This window comes from Pongo pygmaeus, chromosome 7 (assembly GCF_028885625.2).
Source record: "Pongo pygmaeus isolate AG05252 chromosome 7, NHGRI_mPonPyg2-v2.0_pri, whole genome shotgun sequence".
Classification (NCBI taxonomy): domain Eukaryota; kingdom Metazoa; phylum Chordata; class Mammalia; order Primates; family Hominidae; genus Pongo; species Pongo pygmaeus.
This window is the reverse complement of record NC_072380.2, coordinates 17,788,576-17,812,915: the sequence shown is the minus strand read 5'-3', so window position 1 is coordinate 17,812,915 and position 24,340 is coordinate 17,788,576. Positions and strand designations below refer to the sequence as shown.

The window sequence follows — 24,340 nt, the reverse complement described above, 5'->3', positions numbered from 1 at the left end:
CAGAGCAAGACTTCATCTCAAAAAAAAAAAAAAAAAAAAAGGTACCATTGGATGTGAAAGTAGCCAGCCCTGACAGCCACTGTTGTTATTGATCTGGTCAACTGGACAGGTGTGTCTCAAAGCTGTCTGCCACATCTTTGCTAATCCAAGGTGGCCCATGGACCAAAAGGATCGGTATGACCAGGGAGAAGGATAGAAATGCAGAATCTCAGGCCCCATCCTTGCCTTCTGAATCAGTCAATTGACCAACCAAAGGCCCAGTTGATTTGTGGGCACATTAAAGTCAGAGAAATACTGTTTCAGAATAAAAGGATGTAATTTCAAATTTATACTTGTTTTCTAAATTATTTAAGGTATAACTTGTATTACTTCATAGCCTTCCATTTTGAAATGCATTAAATCAACTCTAGTTTCCTGCTGTTTATTTAAGCAACTTCATGGGAAATCATTATGCTTTTAGGAAATTGACCACCAGCTACTCCTCTACTTGGTTCCTAGGTGGTAGACATGCTCCGTTAAACCTAGTGCTTGAGGTGGCTATTAAGTTTGATGAAAGGTAGGCTGCAAGAGCAAATTTAAGAATATAACTTGAATTATGAAAAATAGTAGTAAGTTGAGGCTTAGAGTAGAACTGTTAGCTACCTTGAATGGTTTTAACAGGAGGTAGAGATTTATGAATATATTTTTTATAATACATGCTGCTGATGACATTTTGTTCAGCTGCTTAATTTTTGTTTTCATTTTGTTTTGTTTTTGAAACAAAGTCTCACTCTGTCACCTGGGCTGGACTGTGGTGGTGTGATCTCGGCTCAATGCAACCTCTGCCTCCTGAGTTCCAGCGATTCTCCTGCCTCAGCCTCCTGAGTAGCTGGGATTACAGGCACCTGCCACCACACCTGGCTAATTTTTGTATTTTTAGTAGAGACGGGGTTTCACCATGTTGGCCAGGCTGGTCCTCAAACTCCTGGTCTCAAGTGATCCACCCACCTCGGCCTCCCAAAGTGTTGGTATTATAGGCCTGAGCCACTGCACCCGGCCTCAACTGCTTCGTTTATAGTAAGATAAAATGATAGCTTAGATGTTGTGCCAGTGTCATCTTTTTTGATTCAAGGGAGGTTGAAGATCAGGTAATATTTTGGGTTTTAAAGCTTACAGAGCTAAACTACTATTGTGATTTGTGAGTTCTTAAAAACTTTTAAGAAGACCGATAATGACTTTATGGTTTGGAAGCTATGAATTATAACTATATTTGTATTCACATCTTAAAGGACTGGCGTGCCATATATTGACATAAATAAGGAGTAAAATTACATTCTGTGTGGTTATAAAGTAATGAAGCCAGTTTTTATGTTTTACTTTGGAAACATTCTTGATTTTATAATTATAATATGGTGTTACAGCGTTAACTATATTAAGTCCAAATTATTAAGCTAGACACTGTGGGTAATAGGAAGGTATAGAAGACATCTACTCTTATATAAGCCTCTAGTGAGTTTCTAGTTCAGTTGGTGAAATAAGGCACACAGCTATTGTATAATCTGCTATTGACAACTGATTTGGCCATGTCATGCAGTTTATTTCTCAGAGGTCTCCTCATTTGTAAAATGAAGTTTGAATTGGATCTCTAAAATTTCTTCTAGCATTAATATGGTAATGATAATGAATTCTATTACATGATAATAATTGTAATTAATATAATGATTCAGTTCTTCAGGTGTGTCTCTTCACATGAAGAAATAATGGAATTTTTTATCTTTGGGGAATAAACAGTCACTTTTCTTAAGCTAAGATTTAGAAAGTCTTTTTTCCAAAGGCATTGGAATTATACCTCAAAGCTTATACTAGTAGTTCTTTGACCATTTCTTTCAGCACATATTTACCAATTTTTAACCTTATAAATCCTTAGGGAAATACATATTTTGGTAACCGTTTAAGAGGAGCTGCTCTGTTACATTCCCAGATCTTAAAAAGTGGGGAATTTGTTCTCTCTGGTCCAAACTGTTCTCTGAAAAAGATCTCCTTGTTTTCCCAAATGATTCTCTTAGAAAGGAAACTTGATCATTCTGCTTTGTTCTGGAGTGTTATACAAGTGTTATACCTTTGTTCTGGTGTTATACCTTTGTTCTGGTGTTATACCTTTGTTTTGGTGTTATACCTTTGTTCTGGTAGGTAGTGCTACCAAAAGAGAACTTGAGAAATTATCTCTTTGGATGAGGATGGTTTGTTTCAAGTTGTTTTTTTTTTTTCCCCTCCCTCCAGCACACTCTCTCTCTTTTTATTTTTTAACTTTCTGCATCTTGTTTAATCAAAATATTTCTCAGATGGCAAATTTGAAGGCTTTACAAATAGCAACTACAGGAATATGAAGACTTTGTTCATGAGTCAGGTGAAATTAAGGCAAAGAATATATGGGTCTAGCAAGTGGTGCAAGCTTAGGACCCATTCTTAAAGTCGGGGAGAAATAGGCAGTAAAACAAAATGACCAACTTTTAACTCTTTTGACAAACTCCTGAGCGAAGGCTGGTCACCCCTTTTCTGTGCTTGGCTTTGTCTTCAGTGGTGGTGGTGGTGGTGACTTAAAAGTCATTGTTTTCTTTTCATGAATGGTGAGGTTGATCTTCCAGCTTGCTGGAACCAATCAGCTTAACTGCAGAACCTTTATGATATCCAAATCTCTGTACCACTAATTTTTTGCTCTTGTCTGCAAAGTAGAGGAGATGTCAGTAAATTTATTTTATATAAAAACAGTCCTTAAGTATTTATGAACACATGTTTGTGGGTTTTTTAGTCTCTTTGCTCACCAATTTGAAATTTGTTTTATTTTGTTTTGTTTTCTTTTAATAATGATAGGGTCTCTGTCACCCAGGCTGAAGTGTGGTGGTACGATCATAGCTCACTGCAGCTGTGAACTACTGGGCCCAGGTGATCCTTTCTTCCTAGCCTGCTGAGACTATAAGGCATGCACCACCACACCCTGCTAATAAAAAAAAAAAAAATCGTAGAGGTAGGGTCCTGCTATGTTGCCCAAGCTAGTCTTGAACTCCTGGGCTCAAATGATACTCCTGCTTCGGCCTCCCAAAGTGTTGACATTACAGGCATGAGCCACCACACCCAACTCTTTCTGTGTATTAAAAAAAAATCATAAACCCAAGTGTACTAAAAAGTTATGTGAAAGTTGAATGGTTGATGGCTTCTTTATTTTTCTGTTACTCTTGTAAACCACTAGCTTGTAAATCTAAAACATTTAACCTTAACTTTAGTGGCGTTTCCCAACCCTTAAAAATGTTTTTATACTATAATGACATGGGAAAATGCTTCGGAGACAATGCTGACCACAGTATATGAGTCTTAAAAGCAAAACTCAGTATATAATATATATATTTTATATTACGTATTTTTATATATAAATATATAAAAAGAAAGAGAACTTATATATATCTATATATAAAATATACATATATAGTAACATGCACATTATAAAGAATCCTGCCCCCTTTTTAAATATAGCAATTTGGCAGATGATCAGATGTCAAAGATTGTGAAGATTTCAGTTTAGTATTATTTATAAATGAGAAAAGTTGGACCCCTTTTCTACAAAAAGTTTTTTAAAAAAATTAGCTGGGCATGCTGGCACATACCTGTAGTCACAGCTACTCGGGAGGCTGAGGTGGGAAGATCGCTTGAGCCTAGGAGGATGAGGCTGCGGTAAGCTGTAATCACATCACTGCGCTGCAGCTTGGGTGACAAAGTGAGACCTTGTCTCAAAAAAAAGAAAAATAAAAAAAGACAACTGGTAAAAACAAACATAGGACTAGTGATACAATTATTTATCCTTTTATATACTTATTTAAAAAATAACTTTGGGGCCGGGCATGGTGGTTCATGCCTGTAATCCCAGCACTTTGGGAGGCCAAGGCGGGCGGATCACGAGGTCAGGAGATCAAGACCATGCTGGCTAACACAGTGAAACCCCGTCTCTACTGAAAATACAAAAAATGAGCCAGGCATTGTGGCGGGCGCCGCGCCTGTAATCCCAACTACTCGGGAGGCTGAGGCAGGGGAATCGCTTGAACCCGGGAGGCGGACGTTGCAGTGAGCCGAGATTGCGCCACTGCACTCCAGCCCGGGCGACAGTGCCAGACTCTGTCTCAAAATAAAAAAAAATAACTTTGACATATGAGCCCTTTATTCAATTTATATGAGGTTTAAAAATCATCTTTTATGTACTTCAGAAGAGGAAACTTGGGTAATAAAAATTCCATTAATTGAAGCTAACAATTATTTACAAAGACAATTCCCACGATCTGTGCTAAGTGCGTGTTTGCAGTGCACTTTGCATATATTTGCTTATGCCACAGTCTGTTAACTGAATATTAGCTGTTAAGGAAGCAGAAAGCTGTAGCATATTTAGTGCTTTTGGAAATTATGTCCCATGCATGTAAGTCTAAAAATGAATAAATATATTTCTTGATTTAAACATTTAGCTTGGATGTATTTTATACTGGAGGATTAAAAATGTTAATTTATGTTTCATAAAAGATTTTATTAAGGCTCTTGCCAATGAACTATTCAGTGATTTCACTAAGGAGTTATATGGTAAAAAGGGTTCACAAATTTACACTTTCCTTCAGTATATAAATCACACAGCCTTCATTTTTGGATTCAAAATTGCTTTTTGGATGTGTGTGTGTACACATGCTGTTGAAATCAACATTGCAGCCTTTCTTTATTCCATTAAAGGCTGGTATCAGAATGCTTGGCCAGAAACACACAGAGCATTGTTAGCGAAGAAAACTGATCATTTCAGTTTTAACATAGTTCCTATTCTGGTTTTATTCAGGCCACTGAAGTTTGAATGCAGAGAAAACGCTGCAAGATAGAAAAATGAGACCTACTCTTCATTCAGCAATTTGAATTAACACACGGAATGGCATTTTTTCCCTCCCTCATGGATATTTTTTTTTCTTTACAACAGTACTGTGACATCGGATTGACATTGAATACTAGGATTAGAAAATTAGTTCAAGTGTGTGTGTATCCAAAAGAGTTAACAAATTACACTTTCCATCAGAATATAAATCACACAGCCCTCATTTTAGGATTCACAGTGACCTGTTTGCAGTCCTAGCTTGAACATTTGGACCTTTCTTAGGCACTGCAGTTTGACCAAAAGCATAATAAAATTTAAGTTATTTCCCAAAAGTGGCCGGGCATGGTGGCTCATGCCTGTAATCCCAATGCTTTGGGAGGCCGAGGTGGGCAGATTACCTGAGGTCAGGAGTTTGAGACCAGCCTGGCCAGTGTGATGAAACCCCATCTCTACTAAAAATACAAAAATCAGCCACGCATGATGGTGTACACCTGTAGTCCCTGCTACTCAGGAGGCTGAGGCAGGAGAATTGCCTGAAACCGGGAGGTGGAGGTTGCAGTGAGCCGAGATTGCATCACTGCACTCCAGCCTGGGTGGCGGAGCGAGACTCCATCTCAAAAAAGCAATAATAATTTATTTGCAAAAAGTTTTAGATTTAAATGCTTTCGTGGGTGTTTTAAAGGTTTCATTTTTAAGTGTACAATTCAGTAGTTTTCAGTATATAACATTGTGCAACTATCATCAGTACATAGTTTTAGAACATACTCGCAAAAGAAACATCATCCCAATTAGCAGCCACTTTAGGTTTTCTTATTCTGGACATTTCATGTAAGTAATGTCATATAGTATGTAGACTTTCATGACTGGCTTCTTTCATTTGATATAATATTTCAAGTGTAATATTATATCCATGTTGTACCATGTGTCAATATTGCATTCCTTTCTATTGCTGAGGAATATTTTGTCAAATGCATAACAGCACATTTTGCTTTCTGCTCTTCAGTTGATGGACATATGGGTTTCTACTTTATGACTATTATGAATAGTGCCTCTGTTAAGAATCATGTACATTTGTGTGCAAGTTCCCATGTTGACATATGTTTTCATTTTCTTCAGTAGATTCTTAGGAGTAGAATTGCTGGGGCATGTGGTACTTAAGTCTTCTTCGGCCACCATAACAAATTATCATACACTGGATGGCTTAAACAACAAAAACTTATTTTCTCACAGTTTTGGAGGATGGAAAGTTCAAGATTAAGGTTCTTTTCAGGGTTTGGTTTTTGGCGAGAGCTCTCCTACTCTTCTCAGTGTATCCTAATTTGGTAGAGAGAGGGGATGAACCAAGGGTGGGAGAGCATTCTGGTGTCACTTCCCCTTCTTCTAAGGGCACCAGCTCTATTGGATCAGCACTCCGTCCTTATGACTGCATTTAACCTTAATCACCTCCTTAAAGGCTCTGTCTCCAACATAGTTACATAAGGGGGGGTTGGGGTTGACGTATGAATTGGAGAGGGGGCGGGGAACAGTTTAGTCCATAACATAAGGTAACTCTCTCACATTTTCAAGGGACTTCCAACAGGGTACCACTTAAGCCTTTAATAATCGACAACTTTTTCTTCCTTTCAATTTGGAAATGGTATATGTTTAAGATAGGAATAAAAACAAAGGAGAAATGTGAGTTCTTGATTGATCTTCAGCTGATTTGCTGGGCTTTCGTGGCCTGTGTAATAATTGCTCTGCATGGAAACAATAGGGGGCCCTTCTGAGAATGAAAGGGACATGATGACTAGTCATCCTGGGACAACAGACATACTTTGGGACCATCATAAGCAAATTGGGGTGAATTGTCCCTCTGTCAGCCAACAAGAAGAAAAAACTATTGCCAGATTTAGCTCCTTCTCTCTTTGACAAGTCCCTGGGAGTGGGAAGAGGCATATCAGTTATAAAGTCAGGGACAGGGTTAACGAGCATTGACCCCATCTTCCATTTTGCCCCATTTGCTATTCCCTCAAATTCAAAAAGTGTCTTGAAAAGCAGTGATAGATTACCTAATTATATCTCATTTACCCACATCAATAGCTGTGAGTTCTAAATGTGAACATAAAGTGATTGAAACTAATCACTTAGTGATTGAAACCAAGGGGTGGCCTGTTAATTTTTCTAATAATTACTTGAGTTAAACATTTTATTTCTTCCAGGGAACAACAAATCATTTAATCTTCAGAGCATCTTAGACTGAAAAACTTTCAACTGTGCTGAAAAACCTAGAAGACAGACCATTTTTCCCACCCTCTCATTTAAAAGGAATTGAAGAAGAAATAAAATGGCAGAGGTTTAAGGTTACTATTCAGGATGACTGATGATAATTCAGATGATAAAATAGAAGATGAATTGCAAACCTTCTTTACCAGTGATAAAGATGGAAATACACATGCATACAACCCGAAATCACCACCTACACAAAAGTCTTCAGCCAGCAGTGTGAATTGGAATTCTGCCAACCCAGATGACATGGTGGTTGATTATGAAACTGACCCTGCTGTGGTTACTGGTGAAAATATTTCTTTAAGCCTTCAAGGTGTTGAAGTATTTGATCATGAAAAGTCTTCTAGTGATTTCACTAGTAAGCAGGTGTTAGATATGCATAAAGATTCCATTTGTCAGTCTCCTGCACTTGTAGGTACCGAGAAGCCCAAATATCTGCAACACAGTTGTCATTCCCTAGAAGCAGTTGAGGTCCAGAGTGTTGAGCCATCTTTGCCTTTTGTGTGGAAGCCTAATGACAATTTGAACTGTACAGGCTACTCTGATGCCTTGGAGCTAAACCAGACATTTGACATGACAGTGGATAAAGTTAACTGCACCTTTATATCACATCATGCCATCAGAAAGAGTCAGTCCTTCCATACTGCTGGAAGCCTGCCACCAACTGGTAGGAGAAGTGGAAATACATCTTCTTTATCCTATTCCACTTGGACATCTTCCCATTCTGATAAGATGCATGCAAGAGAAACTACTTATGATAGAGAAAGCTTTGAAAACCCTCAAGTCACACCATCGGAAGCCCAAGACACGACTTACACAGCATTTTCTGATGTGGTGATGCAAAGTGAGGTTTTTGTTTCAGATATTGGAAATCAGTGTCCATGTTCTTCAGGAAAGGTCACCAGTGAATACACAGATGGATCACAGCAAAGACTAGTTGGAGAAAAAGAGACACAAGCACTAACACCAGTTTCTGATGGCATGGAAGTCCCCAATGATTCTGCATTACAAGAGTTCTTTTGTTTATCCCATGATGAATCCAATAGCGAACCACATTCACAGAGCTCATACAGGCACAAGGAAATGGGCCAAAATCTGAGAGAGACAGTGTCCTATTGTCTTGTTGATGATGAATGCCCTTTAATGGTGCCAGCTTTTGATAAAAGCGAAGCTCAAGTGCTGAACCCAGAGCATAAAGTCACTGAGACTGAAGATACACAAATGGTCACCAAAGGAAAGGATTTGGGAACCCAAAATCATACCTCAGAATTGATTCTAAGTAGCCCGCCAGGACAGAAGGTGGGCTCGTCATTTGGACTGACTTGGGATGCAAATGATATGGTCATTAGCACAGACAACACGATGTGCATGTCAACACCAGTCCTAGAACCCACAAAAGTAACCTTTTCTGTTTCACCGATTGAAGCAACAGAGAAATGTAAGAAAGTGGAGAAGGGTAATCGAGGGCTTAAAAACATATCAAACTCGAAGGAGGCACCTGTGAACCTGTGTAAACCTAGTTTAGGAAAATCAACAACCAAAACGAATACCCCAATAGGCTGCAAAGTTAGAAAAACTGAAATTATAAGTTACCCAAGACCAAACTTCAAGAATGTCAAAGCAAAAGTTATGTCTAGACCAGTGTTGCAGTCCAAAGATGCTGCTTTATCAAAGGTCACGCCCAGACCTCAGCTGACCAGTGCCTCATCACCCTCATCAGCGATTTCAAGACAACCAACAGTCTTGAGCAGAACACCAAGATCTGACTTAAATGCAGACAAAAAAGCAGAAATTCTAATTAACAAGACGCATAAGCAGCAGTTTAATAAACTCATTACTAGCCAGGCTGTGCATGTTACAACTCATTCTAAAAATGCTTCACACAGGGTTCCAAGAACAACATCTGCCGTGAAATCAAATCAGGAAGATGTTGACAAAGCCAGTTCTTCTAACTCAGCATGCGAGACCGGGTCCGTTTCTGCGTTGTTTCAGAAGATCAAAGGCATACTCCCTGTTAAAATGGAAAGTGCAGAATGTTTGGAAATGACCTATGTTCCCAACATTGATAGGATTAGCCCTGAAAAGAAGGGTGAAAAAGAAAATGGGACATCTATGGAAAAACAAGAGCTGAAACAAGAGATTATGAATGAGACTTTTGAATATGGTTCTCTGTTTTTGGTAAGTAATATACATATATTTTTTGCATGCTTCAGAGAACTGTGGAGAAAACTGAGATGTGTTAGCATTTAGTTATCTATTAGTCAATAATATTGCAGAACCAGGTGGGCAGATTTACATTTAGTTGTTAATTCGTTGTCTTGTCAGTACTAGGGTGTTAATAGGTTTCAATATAACAAAACTGCATATGGAAAAAAAAATCCTCAATTTCAGTATTTTGTATCAAGTATCACCGTTCCTTTTAATAGTGTGCTGAAAAAGTGAAGTTACTTTAATATTTTAGTATAATTAGTAGTTTAAGTGCCTGATACAATCAGGTTATATTTTATTTTTCTGAAAAAGTTGGGTTGTCAACTTTAAAATGCGTTGGACAGCATTTAAGAAAGCGCTTGGGAGTGTTGGTAAACATGTCTACATAAAAATAACTCCTGGACTCTTGTGGAGGAGGCAGCTCTGGGAAGTAGAGCCCTCGTGTATGAGCAAGAGTGTTCTTGATTTTTCCTCTGACCAGCTAATAATGATTTTGGGCAAGTAATTTTTTGAGACCCAAAGATGAAAGGATTGGACCTAGTGGATGTGTGAAGCCTCTTGCAGCCTTAATGTATTAATTCCTGGTACATAAAATAAAATATCTTTTACTCATGTATAGTGAAAAGCCAGTATGTTTTCCATAGCACCTGCCTAAAATATTTGGGGGGGGACCTAGAGAGTTCTGTTTAAAGAATAAAGAATTCACATGCCGTGTAAAGTTGATTTTCCTTTAAACATGCATATATTCTTGAGAATAGTGTGTAGAAATTGGTTTTCTGGGTTTTAAAAACATTTGACAGGCCACTGTTGGTCGTTGGGCATGTGTCCTCGGCCCTATTTTTGGCAGTGGGGACTTAGGTGTATTTTCAGCCCCAGACAGGCTGTCCTTGGGTGCCTGTCCTCTGGGCCGGGAAGGGAGCTAGGTGCCAGGGGAGAAAGGCAGGTGTGACACAGACAGCCTGTCCCTTGGAGGGCTTGTGGCAAGAGGAATGAAGCACACAGAATAGCAAGTGCAGAAGGGCTGACTTAGGTGGGTCTTCAGGGTGCATAGGGGCCACACAGGAGGGAATTGTCAGGTCCCTTTAGAAGACAAGGTTAGGAAAGACTGAAGATATTCTTGATTCTCTAAAATATCAGTTTAGACGTGTTTGGGCTTTAACAACCAGTCTTCTCTATTTGGAAGAAGGGTATACCACAGTGATTTCTAAACTAATGAGTTCATCCATTGTTTCAAAACTCAGTTTTTAAGTTATCTTGAAGTCAAACTTAGAAAACTCATTTATAATTTTAATTTTTTTGCAAAATTAAATTATAACACGCTCTTAATTCTAATCTACATTGTTAGTTTGGCGTTTATAGATATACATAGAAACACGATGTTTATTCTCTTGATTTATGGGAGACTTTTTTTGGTGTGTCAGTCCCCAGCTACCAAAAACTCTATCATAAAGTTTTTTTTTTAATGACATTTGTCTTGAATTTAAATTGGTTGTATAATTTTGAAACTAAAAGTTTTCCTGGTTTGTGCATTTAGTCTTAGGGTTATGTTGCCCCTGTGCAGCTTGAAAGCCTGTTTTTCAGGCTCCCGATATGGTATTGAAGTAAGGATGGAATCATCAGGTTGAAATGGATCCTAGTACGTCTTGGAGAAGCAGCACCTTTCACCTTAGGAATCTGGCAGTTAGGATTCATAATTAGATATGAAATACTTTGTAAGTCCTGAAAGATTGTCCCATATTCGCAGTGCTGTCACTTTTGCTTATCAACTGGCATAAGGGACTTACTCTTTTTTTTTTTTTTTTTTTAAGACAGAGTCTTGTTCTTGCTCTGTCACCAGGCTGGAGTGCAGTGGCATGATCTCGGCTCACTGCAACCTCCGCCTCCCAGGTTCAAGCAGTTCTCCTGCCTCAGCCTCCCAGGTGGCTGGGACTACAGGAGCGCACCACCACATCCAGCTAATTTTTGTATTTTTAGTAGACACGAGGTTTCACCATATTGTCCAGGATGGTCTCAATCTCTTGACCTCATGATCCACCCGCCTCAGCCTCCCAAAGTGCTGGGAATACAGGCGTGAGCCACTGCCCCCAGCCTACTCTTTTTTCATGATCATGTCTGAAACACAGTGCTCTCTAATTTTGCTAGTTTACCTCTTTCACATTTCCATGTCTCTGGGAAGGAGGACTGGAAAGTGTCTGGGCAGACCCTCATAGGCCACTGGCTTTGCACTTACTGTAGAAAGCTGAATGAATTCGCTGCATGTTTTCCTGAAACGTGAGTGTCTGTTGGTCACTTCAGCAGCACTCAAAGGCTCTTACTGCCCTGGACTGATGAAGAGACTATGCTGGAGGGATGTTAATTTTCTTTTTCTTTGAGATGGAGTCTTCTCTGTCGCCCAGGCTGGAGTGCAGTGGTGCGGTCTCGGCTCACTGCAACCTCCGCCTCCCAGGTTCACACAATTCTCCCAAGTAGTTGGGACTACAGGTGCACATGCCTGGCTAATTTTTTGTATTTTTATTAGAGATGGGGTTTCACCATGTTGGCCAGGCTGGTCTCGAACTCCTGACCTCAAGTGATCCGCCCACATCGGCCTCCCAAAGTGCTGGGATTATAGGCGTGAGCCACCGTGCCCGGCCGGATGTTAATTTTTACTGTTGCTCTATTGGCCTTGGCCTGCCTTAGGCCTTGAGTTTACTGAATCCCTAGGCTTCCTGCAACTTCACAGCTCATGGGTGGTCAGGGTGTATCTGACTCTTTAGAAAAGTTCTTATTTGGAAGAAGGAAATTGATTTTTATTTGAAACAGGGGGCTAGATGTAGCTCCTCACAACAGAGGTTATGTATTCATCATAGTGTGTGAGATAAACGGAGTGGAGACTTAACCTAAAAGGAAAGGAAAAGATATTTATTCAGTGCTTGCTCTGGGTCAGGCACTTTGCTCAGGTGCCTTAGTTATATTATGCCATTTAATGGGCCCTGTAATGCTCAGGTGCTTTACATACATTGTTATTTACTCTTCCCAATAACAACAGGGCAATTGTTGTCGACATTTTGATACTTCAGCGAGGTCACTTAAAACTCACACAGCTGGTAAATAGTAAAATTGGGATTCACGCTCAGAGCCCTCACTTGAATCCTGGCCTATTTTGCTCCATACACCATACGGTTTCAAAATTTTTGGAATGTTGGCTCTGAAAGGCAAAATAAGTGATTTGCTGAAGATTCACTTTTGTAAATTGATGAGAAGTTTGCCTTACTTTTTAAAAGAAAGTTTTCTCTGGGAGGTTAACTTTTGGGTTACTTTTTAAAAGAAGATTTTTCTCTGGGAGATGAATTTAGCCAGCTTTAATTTAACCTAGCCAGAGACAGAAGATCTTTGTTAGTTTGTGTACAGTCACTTGCTTTTCTTGGCCAATTCTGTATTGTTCTCCAGTGCCAAAACATGACCTCCAGCTGTTCTCATGGGTGATTGGCCTGCTATGTTATTGTTGAATTCACCTAATGTATGAATTCGACTGCCATCGGCATTGGGCTTTATGTATATCTATCGGAAATTAACACTTGTGATTTATTAAAGAAAGAAGAATGATGACAGGGAACATGCTGCTTTACAAGTGTGGATTTTGGAGTAGTTTCAAATTGTAGCTCTACCATTTACTGGGCAAAGTGACCTCAGGCAGGTTACTAAGTCTCTATTGGGCTCAGTTATTCTTTGTGTCAAAAAAGGGGTCAAACTCTGTAATATATTTGAAGAGATTTATTCTGAGCCAAACATGAGTGACCAGTGGCCCATGACACAGCCCTTAGGAGATCCTGAGAAGATGTGCCCAAGGTGATCCAGGTACAGCTTGGTTTTACACATTTTAGGGAGACATAAGACATCAATCAGTACATGTAAGGTATACATTGGTTCTGTCTAGAAAGGAGAGACAACTGAAAGTGGAGGCAGCTTCTAGGTCACAGGCAGATTTGAAGATTTTCTTTCTTTTTCTTTTTCTTTCTTTTTTTTTTTTTTTGAGACAGATTCTCTGTTGCCCAAGCTGGGGTGCAGTGATGTGATCTCTCGGCTCACTGCAGCCTCTGCGTCCCGGGTTCAAGTGATTCTCTTGCCTCAGCCTTTTGAGTAGCTGGGATTACAGGTGAGGACCACCACACCCAGCTAATTTTTTTGTATTTTTAGTAGAGACTGGCTTTCGTCATGTTGGCCAGGCTGGTCTTGAACTCCTGGCCTCATGTGATCTGCCCACCTTGGCCTCTCAAAGTGCTGGGATTACAGGTTTGAGCCACCGCCCCCAGCCTAAAGATTTTCTAATTGGCAGTTGGTTCAAAGAGTTAAAGACCTGGAATCAACAAAAAGGAATGTCTGGGTTAAGATAAGGAGCTGTGGAGACCAAGGTTTTATCATGCAGATGAAACCTTCAGGTAGCCAGCTTCAGGGGGAGTTGATTGTATATGTTTCTTATCAGACTTAAAAGAGTCTGTTCTATCAGTCTTAAAGTCTTTGTTGACGTTAATGCTGGTCAGCTGTGCCTGAATTCCAACCCTTCGAAGAGTATAATTATGTCTGACTCCCCTTTCCTTTCATATCCTGAACTAGTTTTTCAGGTTAACCTTGGAATGCCCTTGGCTGAGAGAAGTGGTCCCTTCAGATGGTTGGGGGGCTTAGAATTTTATTTTTGCTTTACATTAATGTAAAGGGAGAATGCAAACTGTAGTTTGGTGTTGCAATTCACACTGTAAGGCTCAGACTCCCATTTCTTCTGTGTAGAATAGAAACATTTACTGGGTGCCTACTATGTATTATGTATACGGTGATGATTGTTAGGATATAGGGGAAAAAAGAGACACTGTCTAAGTGCCTAGTGCAGTGGGTAATACTGTTGCAGGGGTTTCTCTCAACCCATTTGTAAAACTTGCAATGGGGGTGCCCCATTTATTCAGCCCGCCATGCTCAACCTCTTGCGGGCAGGAGTGTGTGGGCAAGTGAGTACAGGATCCAGCCAGCCACTTTGAGCGCCAGCAGGAGCATGCTGTGTGCAGGCCCCGCAGTGGTGCCTAGGTGGTGGTGTCTGTGACCCCTAAAGCCCCAGAGGGCATGTTACAGTGCTCTCTTGGCTCCACCATCCATGGACAGTGGTGTGTCATCAGCCCAGTGGGCCCTTTGCCTCATTGTGTGGGGCAGCTGCCCTCCAGTAGTGAGGTCAGAGGGTCAGTGTGATAACCTTTTTTGGGTACCCAAACTTGGTGGGTCCCAAGCTCCTGTCCACTGTCCAAGAAGAATTGGGTCACATGGACACCTGAAGGATGGTGGAGGCAGATAATTTAGCAATGAAAGTAGCTCTCAGCAGAGAGGGTTGCTGAAGAGGGGACAGGATGGGCAGATAATCTTCCCTAAAGTCTGGCCATCTCCATTTGGCTCTTCTCCAAAGCTAAGCCATCTCTCCTCCAAAGTCCAGCTGTCTGCCTGCCATCCGAGTACTAACCAGGCTTGACCCTGCTTAGCTTCAAAGATCAGGCAAGATTGGGTGTGTTCAGGGTGATATGACAGTAGACTCAGCTGTCCTCTGAAGTGTCCAGTTGATATGATTTGGCTGTGTCCCCACCCAAATCTCGTATTGAGTTCCCACATGTTATGGGAAGGACCCAGTGGGAGGAAATTGAATCATGGGGGGCAGGTCTTTCCCATGCTGTTCTCATAATAGCGATTAAGTCTCACAAGATCTGATGGTTATTATAAGGGAGAGTTTTCTTGCACGAGCTCTCTTTGCCTGCTGCTGTCCATGTAAGACATGTCTTGCTCCTCCTTGTCCTCTGCCATGATTGTGAGGCTTCCCCAGCCACGTGGAACTCTTAAGTCCAATTAAACCTCTTTCTTTTGTAAGTTGCCCAGTCTCACGTATGTCTTTATCAGCAGCATGAAAATGGACTAATACATCAGTCAAGCCTCTTGTCTCCCCTACTGAGTGAGTCTGGGGTCTTTACAGGAATGGAATGTGGGGGCCAGGCAGGCCGTAGGTAGTTTTGGAAAAGGCAACTTTCAATTGGTAAAAAGACATTATTCAGAAAGAACTAATTAGGAGAGAGTGGGAAAACAGGGATAGAAGTTCTCACTTTGGGTGGTGGGTTTCAGGGTTTTTGCCTTGAAGGTGGGGTTTTGCTGGGGACCTGCCCCTGTCTGCCTAGAATTTCTCTGCCTCCTACCTCTATCAATATAGCAAACCAGCAAGGGTATGTTGATTGCTAAGTTGGGAGTGTGAGTAGACTGCTGTGCTGCAGGAGGGGGGAACAAGATGTGGTGATGGGCAGAGTTGTCAAGGAAGGCTTATAGGGGACATCACATGTTGTCACTAGCTGGAACTTGAAGGGCAAGTATTCTGGGTAGAGTACAAAGCTGAAAAAATATGAGAAGATTTTCTAATTTAGGGGACTCTAGGTAGTAGGTGTGATGGGAGCTGGGAGTATAGAACCCTGAGCAGTAGGGAATAAGGTGAAGAGGATGGCAGGGGCTTCCATATGCAAAAGGATTGCTGGGCCTTGTGAAGAAGAGATGTTATCTGGAAGACAGACAGAAGGTGTCTAACCCTATTTGAGTTTGAGAGAGATTGCCCTAGCAGGCAGATAAAAGATGAATTGAAAGCTGGAGAGACTAGAAAGATCCTGAGGACATGGTTTCAGTAATGTTGCTGAGAAATGACAGCAGATGGAAAAGAGAAACAGCTTTCATTGTTGAAGTTGGGTGCCTGGGTATGTTGTGGTGAATACGGGAAGAGATAAGTTTTGAGATAGATGGGAAAGTAAGTTTAATTTTCGAAAATGCTTCATGTTCTTGTTCTTTAAAGTGGGGTACAATAAACCTACCAACTTCACAGGATTATTATGAGAGTTAAGTGAATTGATACATATACTTAGAATTTAGAATAGTGTTTTATAAGGGCTATATGTTAGTAAGTTAAGTAGAGCGATATGGTTTGGCTGTGTCCCCACCCAAATCTCATCTTGAATTGTAGTTCCTGTAATTCCCACATATTGTGAGAGGGACCTGGTGGGAGATAATTGAATCATGGGGGCGGTTTCCCCCATACTGTTCTTGTGGTAGTGAATAAGTCTCATGAGATCTGATGGTTTTATAAGGGGAAACCGCTTTCACTTGGCTTTTATTCTCTCTTGTCTGCTGCCATGCGAGATGAACCTTTCACCTTCTGCCATGATTGTGAAGCCTCCCTAGCCACGTGGAACTATGAGTCCATTAAACTGCTTTTTCTTTATAAATTACCCAGTCTCAGGTGTGACTTTATCAGCATTGTGAAAACGGACTAATACGTAGAGGTGCTTGAAGGATGCTGAGTTGGGAGGTATGGAAAGAAGTTAGGTATGTGGGAAACTCAGGAGAGAGTACTGGTCGAACATGTGGATTTGGATGTACCAATGTACACGTGGCAATTGAAACAGCAGCCAAGATCACGTAGGAATAGTACATGCTGAGGAAAGAGAACAGGGCCAAGGCTAAGTCTTCATGAAGACTAGCTCTATTAGTCTGTTCTCACATTGCTATATAAAGAACTACCTGAGACTGGGTAATTTATAAAGAAAAGAGGTTTAATTGACTCACAGTTCAACAGGCTGTGTAGGAAGCAAGGCTGCAGAAGCCTCTGGAAACTTACAGTCCAGGCCCAAAGGCAAAGGGGAAGTAGACATGCCGTATGACTGGAGGAGGAGGAAGAGAGTGAGGGGGAAGGTGACACACATTTTTAAACAACCAGATCTTGTAAGAACTCACTGTCATGAGAACAGCAAGGGGGAGGTCTGCTTCTATGATCCAGTCACCTCCCAGCAGGCCCCTCCTCCAGCACTGGGGATTACAATTCGATGTAAGATTTGGGTGGGGACAGAGATCCAAATTATATCACTAGCTTTCAAAGGTACAGAAGAATAGGAGCCAGAAAAGGAATGACCGGACAGGTAGAAGGAAAACCAGGAAAGAGCTTTGTCAGGAAACCAGAGAATGGAGTTGATAATGTTGGATGCTGTAGAGAGAGCCCTCAGGGAAAGGATTGAAAACTAGCTTGAATTTAACTTGTGACACTGGTGATCTTGAGTATACTCTCACTAATGGGTACAAAGGCAGAATATGGTGAATTAAAGAGTAAGTTGTGAAGAGTTTTAATTGTTTCATAGTAAAAATGAAAATTGAATACAGTCAGCCCTCTGTATCTATGGGCTCCACATCTGTGGATTGAGCCAAACTTGGGTTGAAAATATTCAGAAAAAAAATTTGCAATGTTTCAAAAAGCAAAACTTGAAGTTACTACATGCTGAATACTATGTTAAATCCACCCGAAACAAGTAATATGTAGATGTTGTAAGTAATGTGGAAATAATTTACAGTATATGGGCGGATGTGCGTAGGTTATATGCAAAACCTACACCATTTCATATGAGATTTGAGCATCCATGGATTTTGATATCTGCCAGAGTCCTGGAACTAATCATTTTTGATAACGAGGGACAACTGTACACGTCCACTTAGAAATTGTTCCTTTCACATAGCTAATACCACAAGGAAGTGGTATGGGGAAGGTATGATCTGGATTAAAATTTTGTTAATGAAAAAAGCCAAACTCTGAAATATTTGAAGAGACTTATTCTGACCCAAATATGAGGACCATGGCTGATGACACATCCTCAAGAGGTCCTGAGAACATGTGCCTAGGTGTTTGGGTTACAGCTTGATTTTATCCATTTTAGGGAGACAAAAGACATCAGTCAATACATTTGAGATACACATTAGTTTGGTCTGGGAAGATGAGACATCTTGAAGTAGGGACTTACAGATCATAGGTGGATTCAAAGATTTACTGATTGGCAGTTCATTGAAAGAATTAAGTTACTGGCTCATGCCTGTAATCCCAGCCCTTTGGGAGGCCGAGTCCAGCAGATCACGAAGTCTGGAGTTTGAGACCAGCCTGACCAACATGGTGAAACCTAGTCTCTACTAAAAATACAAAAAATACAAAAAAAAAAAAAGAAAAAACGTGGTGAAACCCCATCTCTACTAAACATGGTAAAACCCCATCTCTACTAAAAATAAAATACCAAAAAAAAAAAATACAAAAATTAGCTACAAAAATACAAAAATTAGCCGTCTCTACTAAAAGTAAAAAGATTGATGGTGGCGTGCACCTGTAATCCCAGCTACTCAGGAGGCTGAGGCAGGAGAATCACTTGAACCCGGGAGGCAGAGGTTGCACTGAGCTGGGATCATGCCACTACACTCCAGCCTGGGCGATAGAGCGAGAGTCCGTGTCAAAAAAAAAAAAAAAGCAAAAGAAGTTATTATCTAAAGAACTGCAATCAATAGAAAGGAATGTCTCAGTTAAGATAAGATAAGGGGCTGTGGAGACCAAGGTTCTTATTATGTAGATGAAATTTCATAGGTGGCTGCCTTTAGAGGCAATAGATGGCAAATATTACCTATTTAGACTTTTAAAAGGTGCTAGTTTCTCAGCTAATTTCTTTGGGACCAAAGATCTGGGAAGGGAAGAAGATTCCCTACGGAAAGTAAATTTGCCCCTGCAAGAGACAGCTTTGCAGGGCCATTTCAAAACGTGTTACCCTAAAACCTAAAGTATAATAATAATAAATAATTAATTAAAAAATATTTTGGGGTAAAATACTTCAGTTTCCTTCAGGGCTTGCTGTCTGTCATGTGATGCTATACTAGAGTCAGATTGGAATTTAGTGTCTTTTTGCTATAAAGAGTCTGTTTTGTCTGACTTAAGGTTTCTGTTTTAATGTTAATGCTGGTCAGTTGTGCCTGAATTCTTAAGGGAGGAGAGTATAATGAGGCATGTCTGACCTCTTTGCCATCATGGCCTGAACTTGTTTTTTAGGTTTCTTTAGAATTCCCTTGGCCTAGAGGAGGGGCCCATTCTGTCAGTTGGGGGGCTTAGAATTTTATTTTTGGTTTACAGTCTTAACTGTTATTTTCACAGGGCTCTGCTTCAAAAACAACAACCACCTCAGGTAGGAATATATCCAAGCCTGACTCCTGTGGTTTGAGGCAAATAGCTGCTCCAAAAGCCAAAGTGGGGCCCCCTGTTTCCTGTTTGAGGCGGAACAGCGACAATAGAAATCCCAGTGCTGATCGAGCCGTATCTCCGCAGAGGATCAGGCGTGTGTCCAGTTCTGGTAAGAATAAAATAGTTCAGTAGTTTATGAGTTATTTGAATGTAAAATTTGACAGTCATGATTATAGGTCTAATGCATTGTGTCACTAAAGCATTTAGCCTTTTGTGGACCAGCATCCTGAGCAGAGAAGGTAGATGATAACAACATATATCCCTTATCTTTGAGCAAGGCAAAGACTAGTTGAGGAGAGAGGTATAGGTGTATAAACCATTTTATAAGCTATTCAGAAGGATGTATACATAAATATACAATTAGGTGGCTGTTGTAAATTTGAATCATTTCATTAATTTTTTTCAAATGGTTAAGTGCTTAACAATGCTGAAGTGTTGTACAGTAGGTCCCTACTGTGCCCTCAATACATGTGAAGAGATTAATTTTTTTTTTAATTTTACTGAAAGATGTATGATAGATTTAGGAGGGATATGAGGGTGACTAAAAAGTTAAATTTTTCTAATGTGAAGTTTTATTTATGTTGGCTTGTATCTTACAATTTGTAATTTTAAAGTCATGTTAGGCCAATGAAATTTGAGCGCCTCAAGAATAGCTATTAAGTATCATACTAAATTTGGCGGATGTACAGATTTGTGTTACAAAGAAATGGAAAAGTCAACTTTGTGTCACAGAGATGAAAAGCCTGCTAGCCATTCCAGTTGACGAGAACATTTTGCAAAGAACACACCTTACTTCTGCCGGTACAACCTTGAGCAAATTAAAGTCATGTCAAATCAATTTAGAAGTAAGTTCCCTTATAAAAATAGTTATGTGTGCACACACGTGAGAATGTTTTATGGAAACTAACGAAAGCGAGCAAATCCCAGAAGATCTCTGTACCTCTCTACAATTTAGTATTTGTAGGTTTCATTTTTCAGCCCTACCATGAAGCCTCAGGTGTGAAAGCCTATAATGCTCAGAAATGTTTTACGGGCTGTTTATTTAGATTCAGGCCTAGTGTCAAGGTCAAGGAGACATGACCACAGAGGTGTGAGTGGAGGAAGAGGGATTTGCAGCACATGGCTCCATCCTCAGAGGATCTGGGTGGAAAGAGGAATTCGTTAGCTTGGAGTGTTCATCGTTTGAGAGAAAAACGGAAGCCAAAAGCCACTGGGAGAAACAGTGATTCTTATTTGGGATATTGCCACACCTGAGGAGTCAAGGCATGAGTGAGATGAAAGCTCTCGTTCTGTCTGGGTGTGGTGGTTTATGCCTGAAATCCCAGTACTTTGGGAAGCCAAAGTGGGCCAGGAGTTCAGGACCAGCCTAGGCAACATAGCAAGACCCTATCTCTAAAAAAAAAAAAAAAAAAAAAAAAAAAAAAAAAAAAAAAAAAAAAAAAAAAAAACAGCTAGGCACAAGGGCATGATGGTGTGCCCCTGTAGTCCCAGCTATTCAGGAGGCTGAGGCAGGAAGATCACTTGAGCCCAGAAGTTCAAGGCTGCAGTGAGTTATGATCATGCCACTGTACTCCAACCTGGGCAGCAGAGCAAAACCCTGTCCCTTGGTGGAGAAGAAAAAGCTCTGGTCCTTACTGTAGTTGTCCAGTAAGGCTCATTGTGTTTGCAGAGAATGGGGAGCTCCCTTCCTCCTCTGTGAGGAACACCTGTAGCTTGGTGGCATTGGAGTGTGGCCCCTGGCCTGCAGTTAGGAGCTCTGTGTTTTAGTTCCATTCTGGCCCCAATACGCTGCCTGAGCAAGTCTTTTATTCTCCCTGGGCTTCATCTTCACATCTGGAAAGTGTAAGTGTCTGAGAATCTAATACCCTGTCAGCTTTTACAGCCCTTACCTTTCTAGGGACAATTTGGAGCTCACCTAATTTTCTGAGTAACTGCTGTTACTGGTATGATTCTCTGAATTTCGTGGTGCTTGAATCCCAGAAAATCTGAGTGTACATACTTTTACGAAATGAGGCCAGTACCCAGGATACATTGAAAAAGATAGAATCCTTTTCTGTAGGCGATCAGTCCCACCCAGCGGGGAAGCAGTTGTTAAGTCCTTTTACTCTGTGTTGCATAACGTGTCTTAGAGAAAAGTGGATCTGTTTAGTCTTAGTGAAAAGACAGGGCGTGGTTTTGAGCTTTTATCATCTTGTGTCAATGAGCTTAATAACTGAGTTATGCATCCAGATTTTTCAGTCTGAGTTAAAAACTAAATTACATTTTACTGGGTGGTTTTCTGTATCTGAATGGAAAAAAAGTTAATGTAACCAGAAACATTCTGGATTTGAATCTGAGTTTTGTATTTGACTGGTTAGAAGACTTTTATGGTCTGAATACTTGGGTCCCTGTACATTAATATGTTGAAGCCCCAACCTGCAATGTGATTGTGTTTGGAGACAGGGCCGGTGAGGAGGTGATAAAGGTTAAACGGGGTCATAAGAGTGGGATCCTAATCCAGTAGGGGTGGTGCCCTTAGAAAAAGAGGAAGAGATGGGCTGGGTATGGTGGCTCACGCTTGTAATCCCAGCACTTTGGGAGGCTGAGGCAGGTGGATCACCTGAGGTCAGGAGTTTGACACCAGCCTGGCCAATGTGGTGAAACCCCGTCTCTACTAAAAACACAAAAAAAAATTAGCCAAGGGTGGTGGCAAGTGGCTGTAATCCCAGCTACTGGGGAGGGTGAGGCAGGAGAATTCCTTGATCCCTGGAGGTGGAGGTTGCAGTGAGCCGAGATAGCACCATTGCACTGCAGCCTGGGCGACAAGAGCGAAACTCTCTTTCAAAAAAGAAAAGAGGAAGAGACACTGGAACTGTCCTCAGTATGTGAGGCAGAATGAGAATGTGGCCGTCTGGATGCCAGGAAGAGGGCCCTTGCTGGGAAACAGATCAGCTGGCACCTCTATCTTGGACATTCCTGCCTTCAGAACTGTGAGAAAACAAATTTCTGTGTTTAAGGCACCCCATCTGGTATTATTACTATTATGGCAGCCCGAGCTGACTAAGAAGACTAATTTGATTCTAGTGTATTATGTTTTACAGAAAAATTAATAGCAACTAATTTTTTGGATGCTCTCAATAAATTGAGAGGTGTTTCTTAATCACCACAGAGTTAAAAGTAGAACAGAAAAATCAAGGAGCAGAAACAATGTGCTTTTAGATACCTGTGATCCTGTTGCCATTGATTGTACAATGAAGTGTTTGTGTGTATTAGCAAATTGAAACCAAATGGATATCCACCATACTGACAGTTACTCTGCTGAAAGGTAAGTGGCAGGAGTGTTCCAGCCAATTTGGGGTTTTCAATAAATCCTTTCAGAACACTTAAGTAGAAAACCAGACCCAGTATTGAAACAGCCATTTTCTTGAAGCTTTAAAATGAATGTGAGAAGGAATTGTGATTAAACTCTATAGAGCTGTTCTTTTTCTTTTCTTTTTTTTTTTTTTTTGAGACGGAGTCTCGCTCTGTTGATCAAGCTGGAGTGCAATGGTGCAATCTCAGCTTAATGCAACCTCCGCCTCCTGGGTTCAAGTGATTCTGCTGCCTCAGCCTCCTGAGTAGCTGGGATTTACAGGCACCCACCACCACGCCCAGCTAATTTTTTGTATTTTTAGTTGAGACAGGGTTTCACCATGTTGGCCAGGCTGGTCTTGAACTTCTGACCTCAGGTGATCCACCCACCTTGGCCTCCCAAAGAGGTGTTCCATTTTACTTGTCAAAATGCAGAAATTTATATGAGACCAGATTATAAGAGATTATAACAAACCAAATCTAGAGTACCTTTGCTTCTTTGGAAATATACTGAAATAAAATGAGATAGTGATGAAAATTATTTGTAATAGTAATTATTATAATGTGAATGATAGCAGCTCACACTGTTAAGTATATGTCAAGTTCCAGGCTCAGTTTTAGTAATTTCATCTATAAATTCATTTAATCCTCACAATAACTTTGAGGCTTATCCCTATTCACTAGACAAGGAATCTTCCACAGCAAAGTTAAATAATTAGTCCAATGTTAAACAGCTGGAAAGTGGCAGAGGTGGGATTCAGACCAGCCAGTGATGCTGTTAACCATCACATTATTAATCTGAATACTATTAGTATGGCCATGAGTTTTGTTTGTTTTATTTATTTATTTATGAGATGGAGTTTCGCTCTTGTTGCCCAGACTGGAGTGCAATTGAGGCAATCGTGGCTCACCACAACCTCCGCTTCCCTGGTTCAAGCAATTCTCCTGCCTCAGCCTCCCGAGTAGCTGGGATTATAGGCAAGAATCACCACACCCGGCTAATTTTGCATTTTTAATAGAGTTAGGGTTTCTCCATGTTGGTCAGGCTGGTCTCCAACTCCCGACCTCAGGTGATCCACCTGCCTCGGCCTCCCAAAGTGCTGGGATTACAGGAGTGAGCCACCGCGCCTGGCCTGAGTTTTATTTTTAATAATAAAAAAGTCTAATTTGTTTTTTTGTTGTTGTTTCCTGTTTGTTTTTTGAGACATTTTCACTCTGTCATCCAGGCCGGAGTGCACTGACTCCACCATAGATCACTGCAGCCTTGAATTCCTGGACTCAAGCAATCCTCCTGTCTCAGCCTCCCATGTACCTGGGACCACAGGTGTGTGTCAGCATGCCCAGCTGATTTTTATATTTTTTTGTAGAGATGGGGGTCTCACTTTGTTGCCCAGGCTGGTCTTGAACTCCTGGGCTTAAGTGATCCTCCCACCTAGGCCTCCCACAGTACCGAGATTACAGGCATGAACTACCACACCAGGCTAACGTTCAATTTTTTAAAAAATTAAAATTCTTGTTGCCCAGCTGAATGGTTTAGAAACTGTGGCACTTTTCTTTTCAGGCCTTGGTTTAAAGCTTGATGTCAGTTAACG

The 24,340-nt window shown here is 40.8% G+C and overlaps 1 protein-coding gene across 4 annotated transcripts in view; it reads left to right on the top strand.

Annotated features, from left to right (window-relative positions):
- MTUS1 (microtubule associated scaffold protein 1) overlaps positions 1–24,340 on the top strand; it is a 160,684-nt gene that overhangs the window by 38,938 nt on the left and 97,406 nt on the right. For 3 of the 4 annotated variants that reach the window (XM_054498495.2, XM_054498493.2, XM_063668550.1), the window contains exons 2-3: positions 7,069–9,313; positions 19,332–19,527. In XM_054498495.2, coding sequence (XP_054354470.2) covers positions 7,223–9,313; positions 19,332–19,527 — 2,287 coding nt within the window. In that variant the 5' untranslated portion in view covers positions 7,069–7,222. Of the gene's footprint in view, positions 1–5,076; positions 5,699–7,068; positions 9,314–19,331; positions 19,528–24,340 lie in introns of those variants that run through there. The other variant, XM_063668551.1, reaches the window with a different exon arrangement.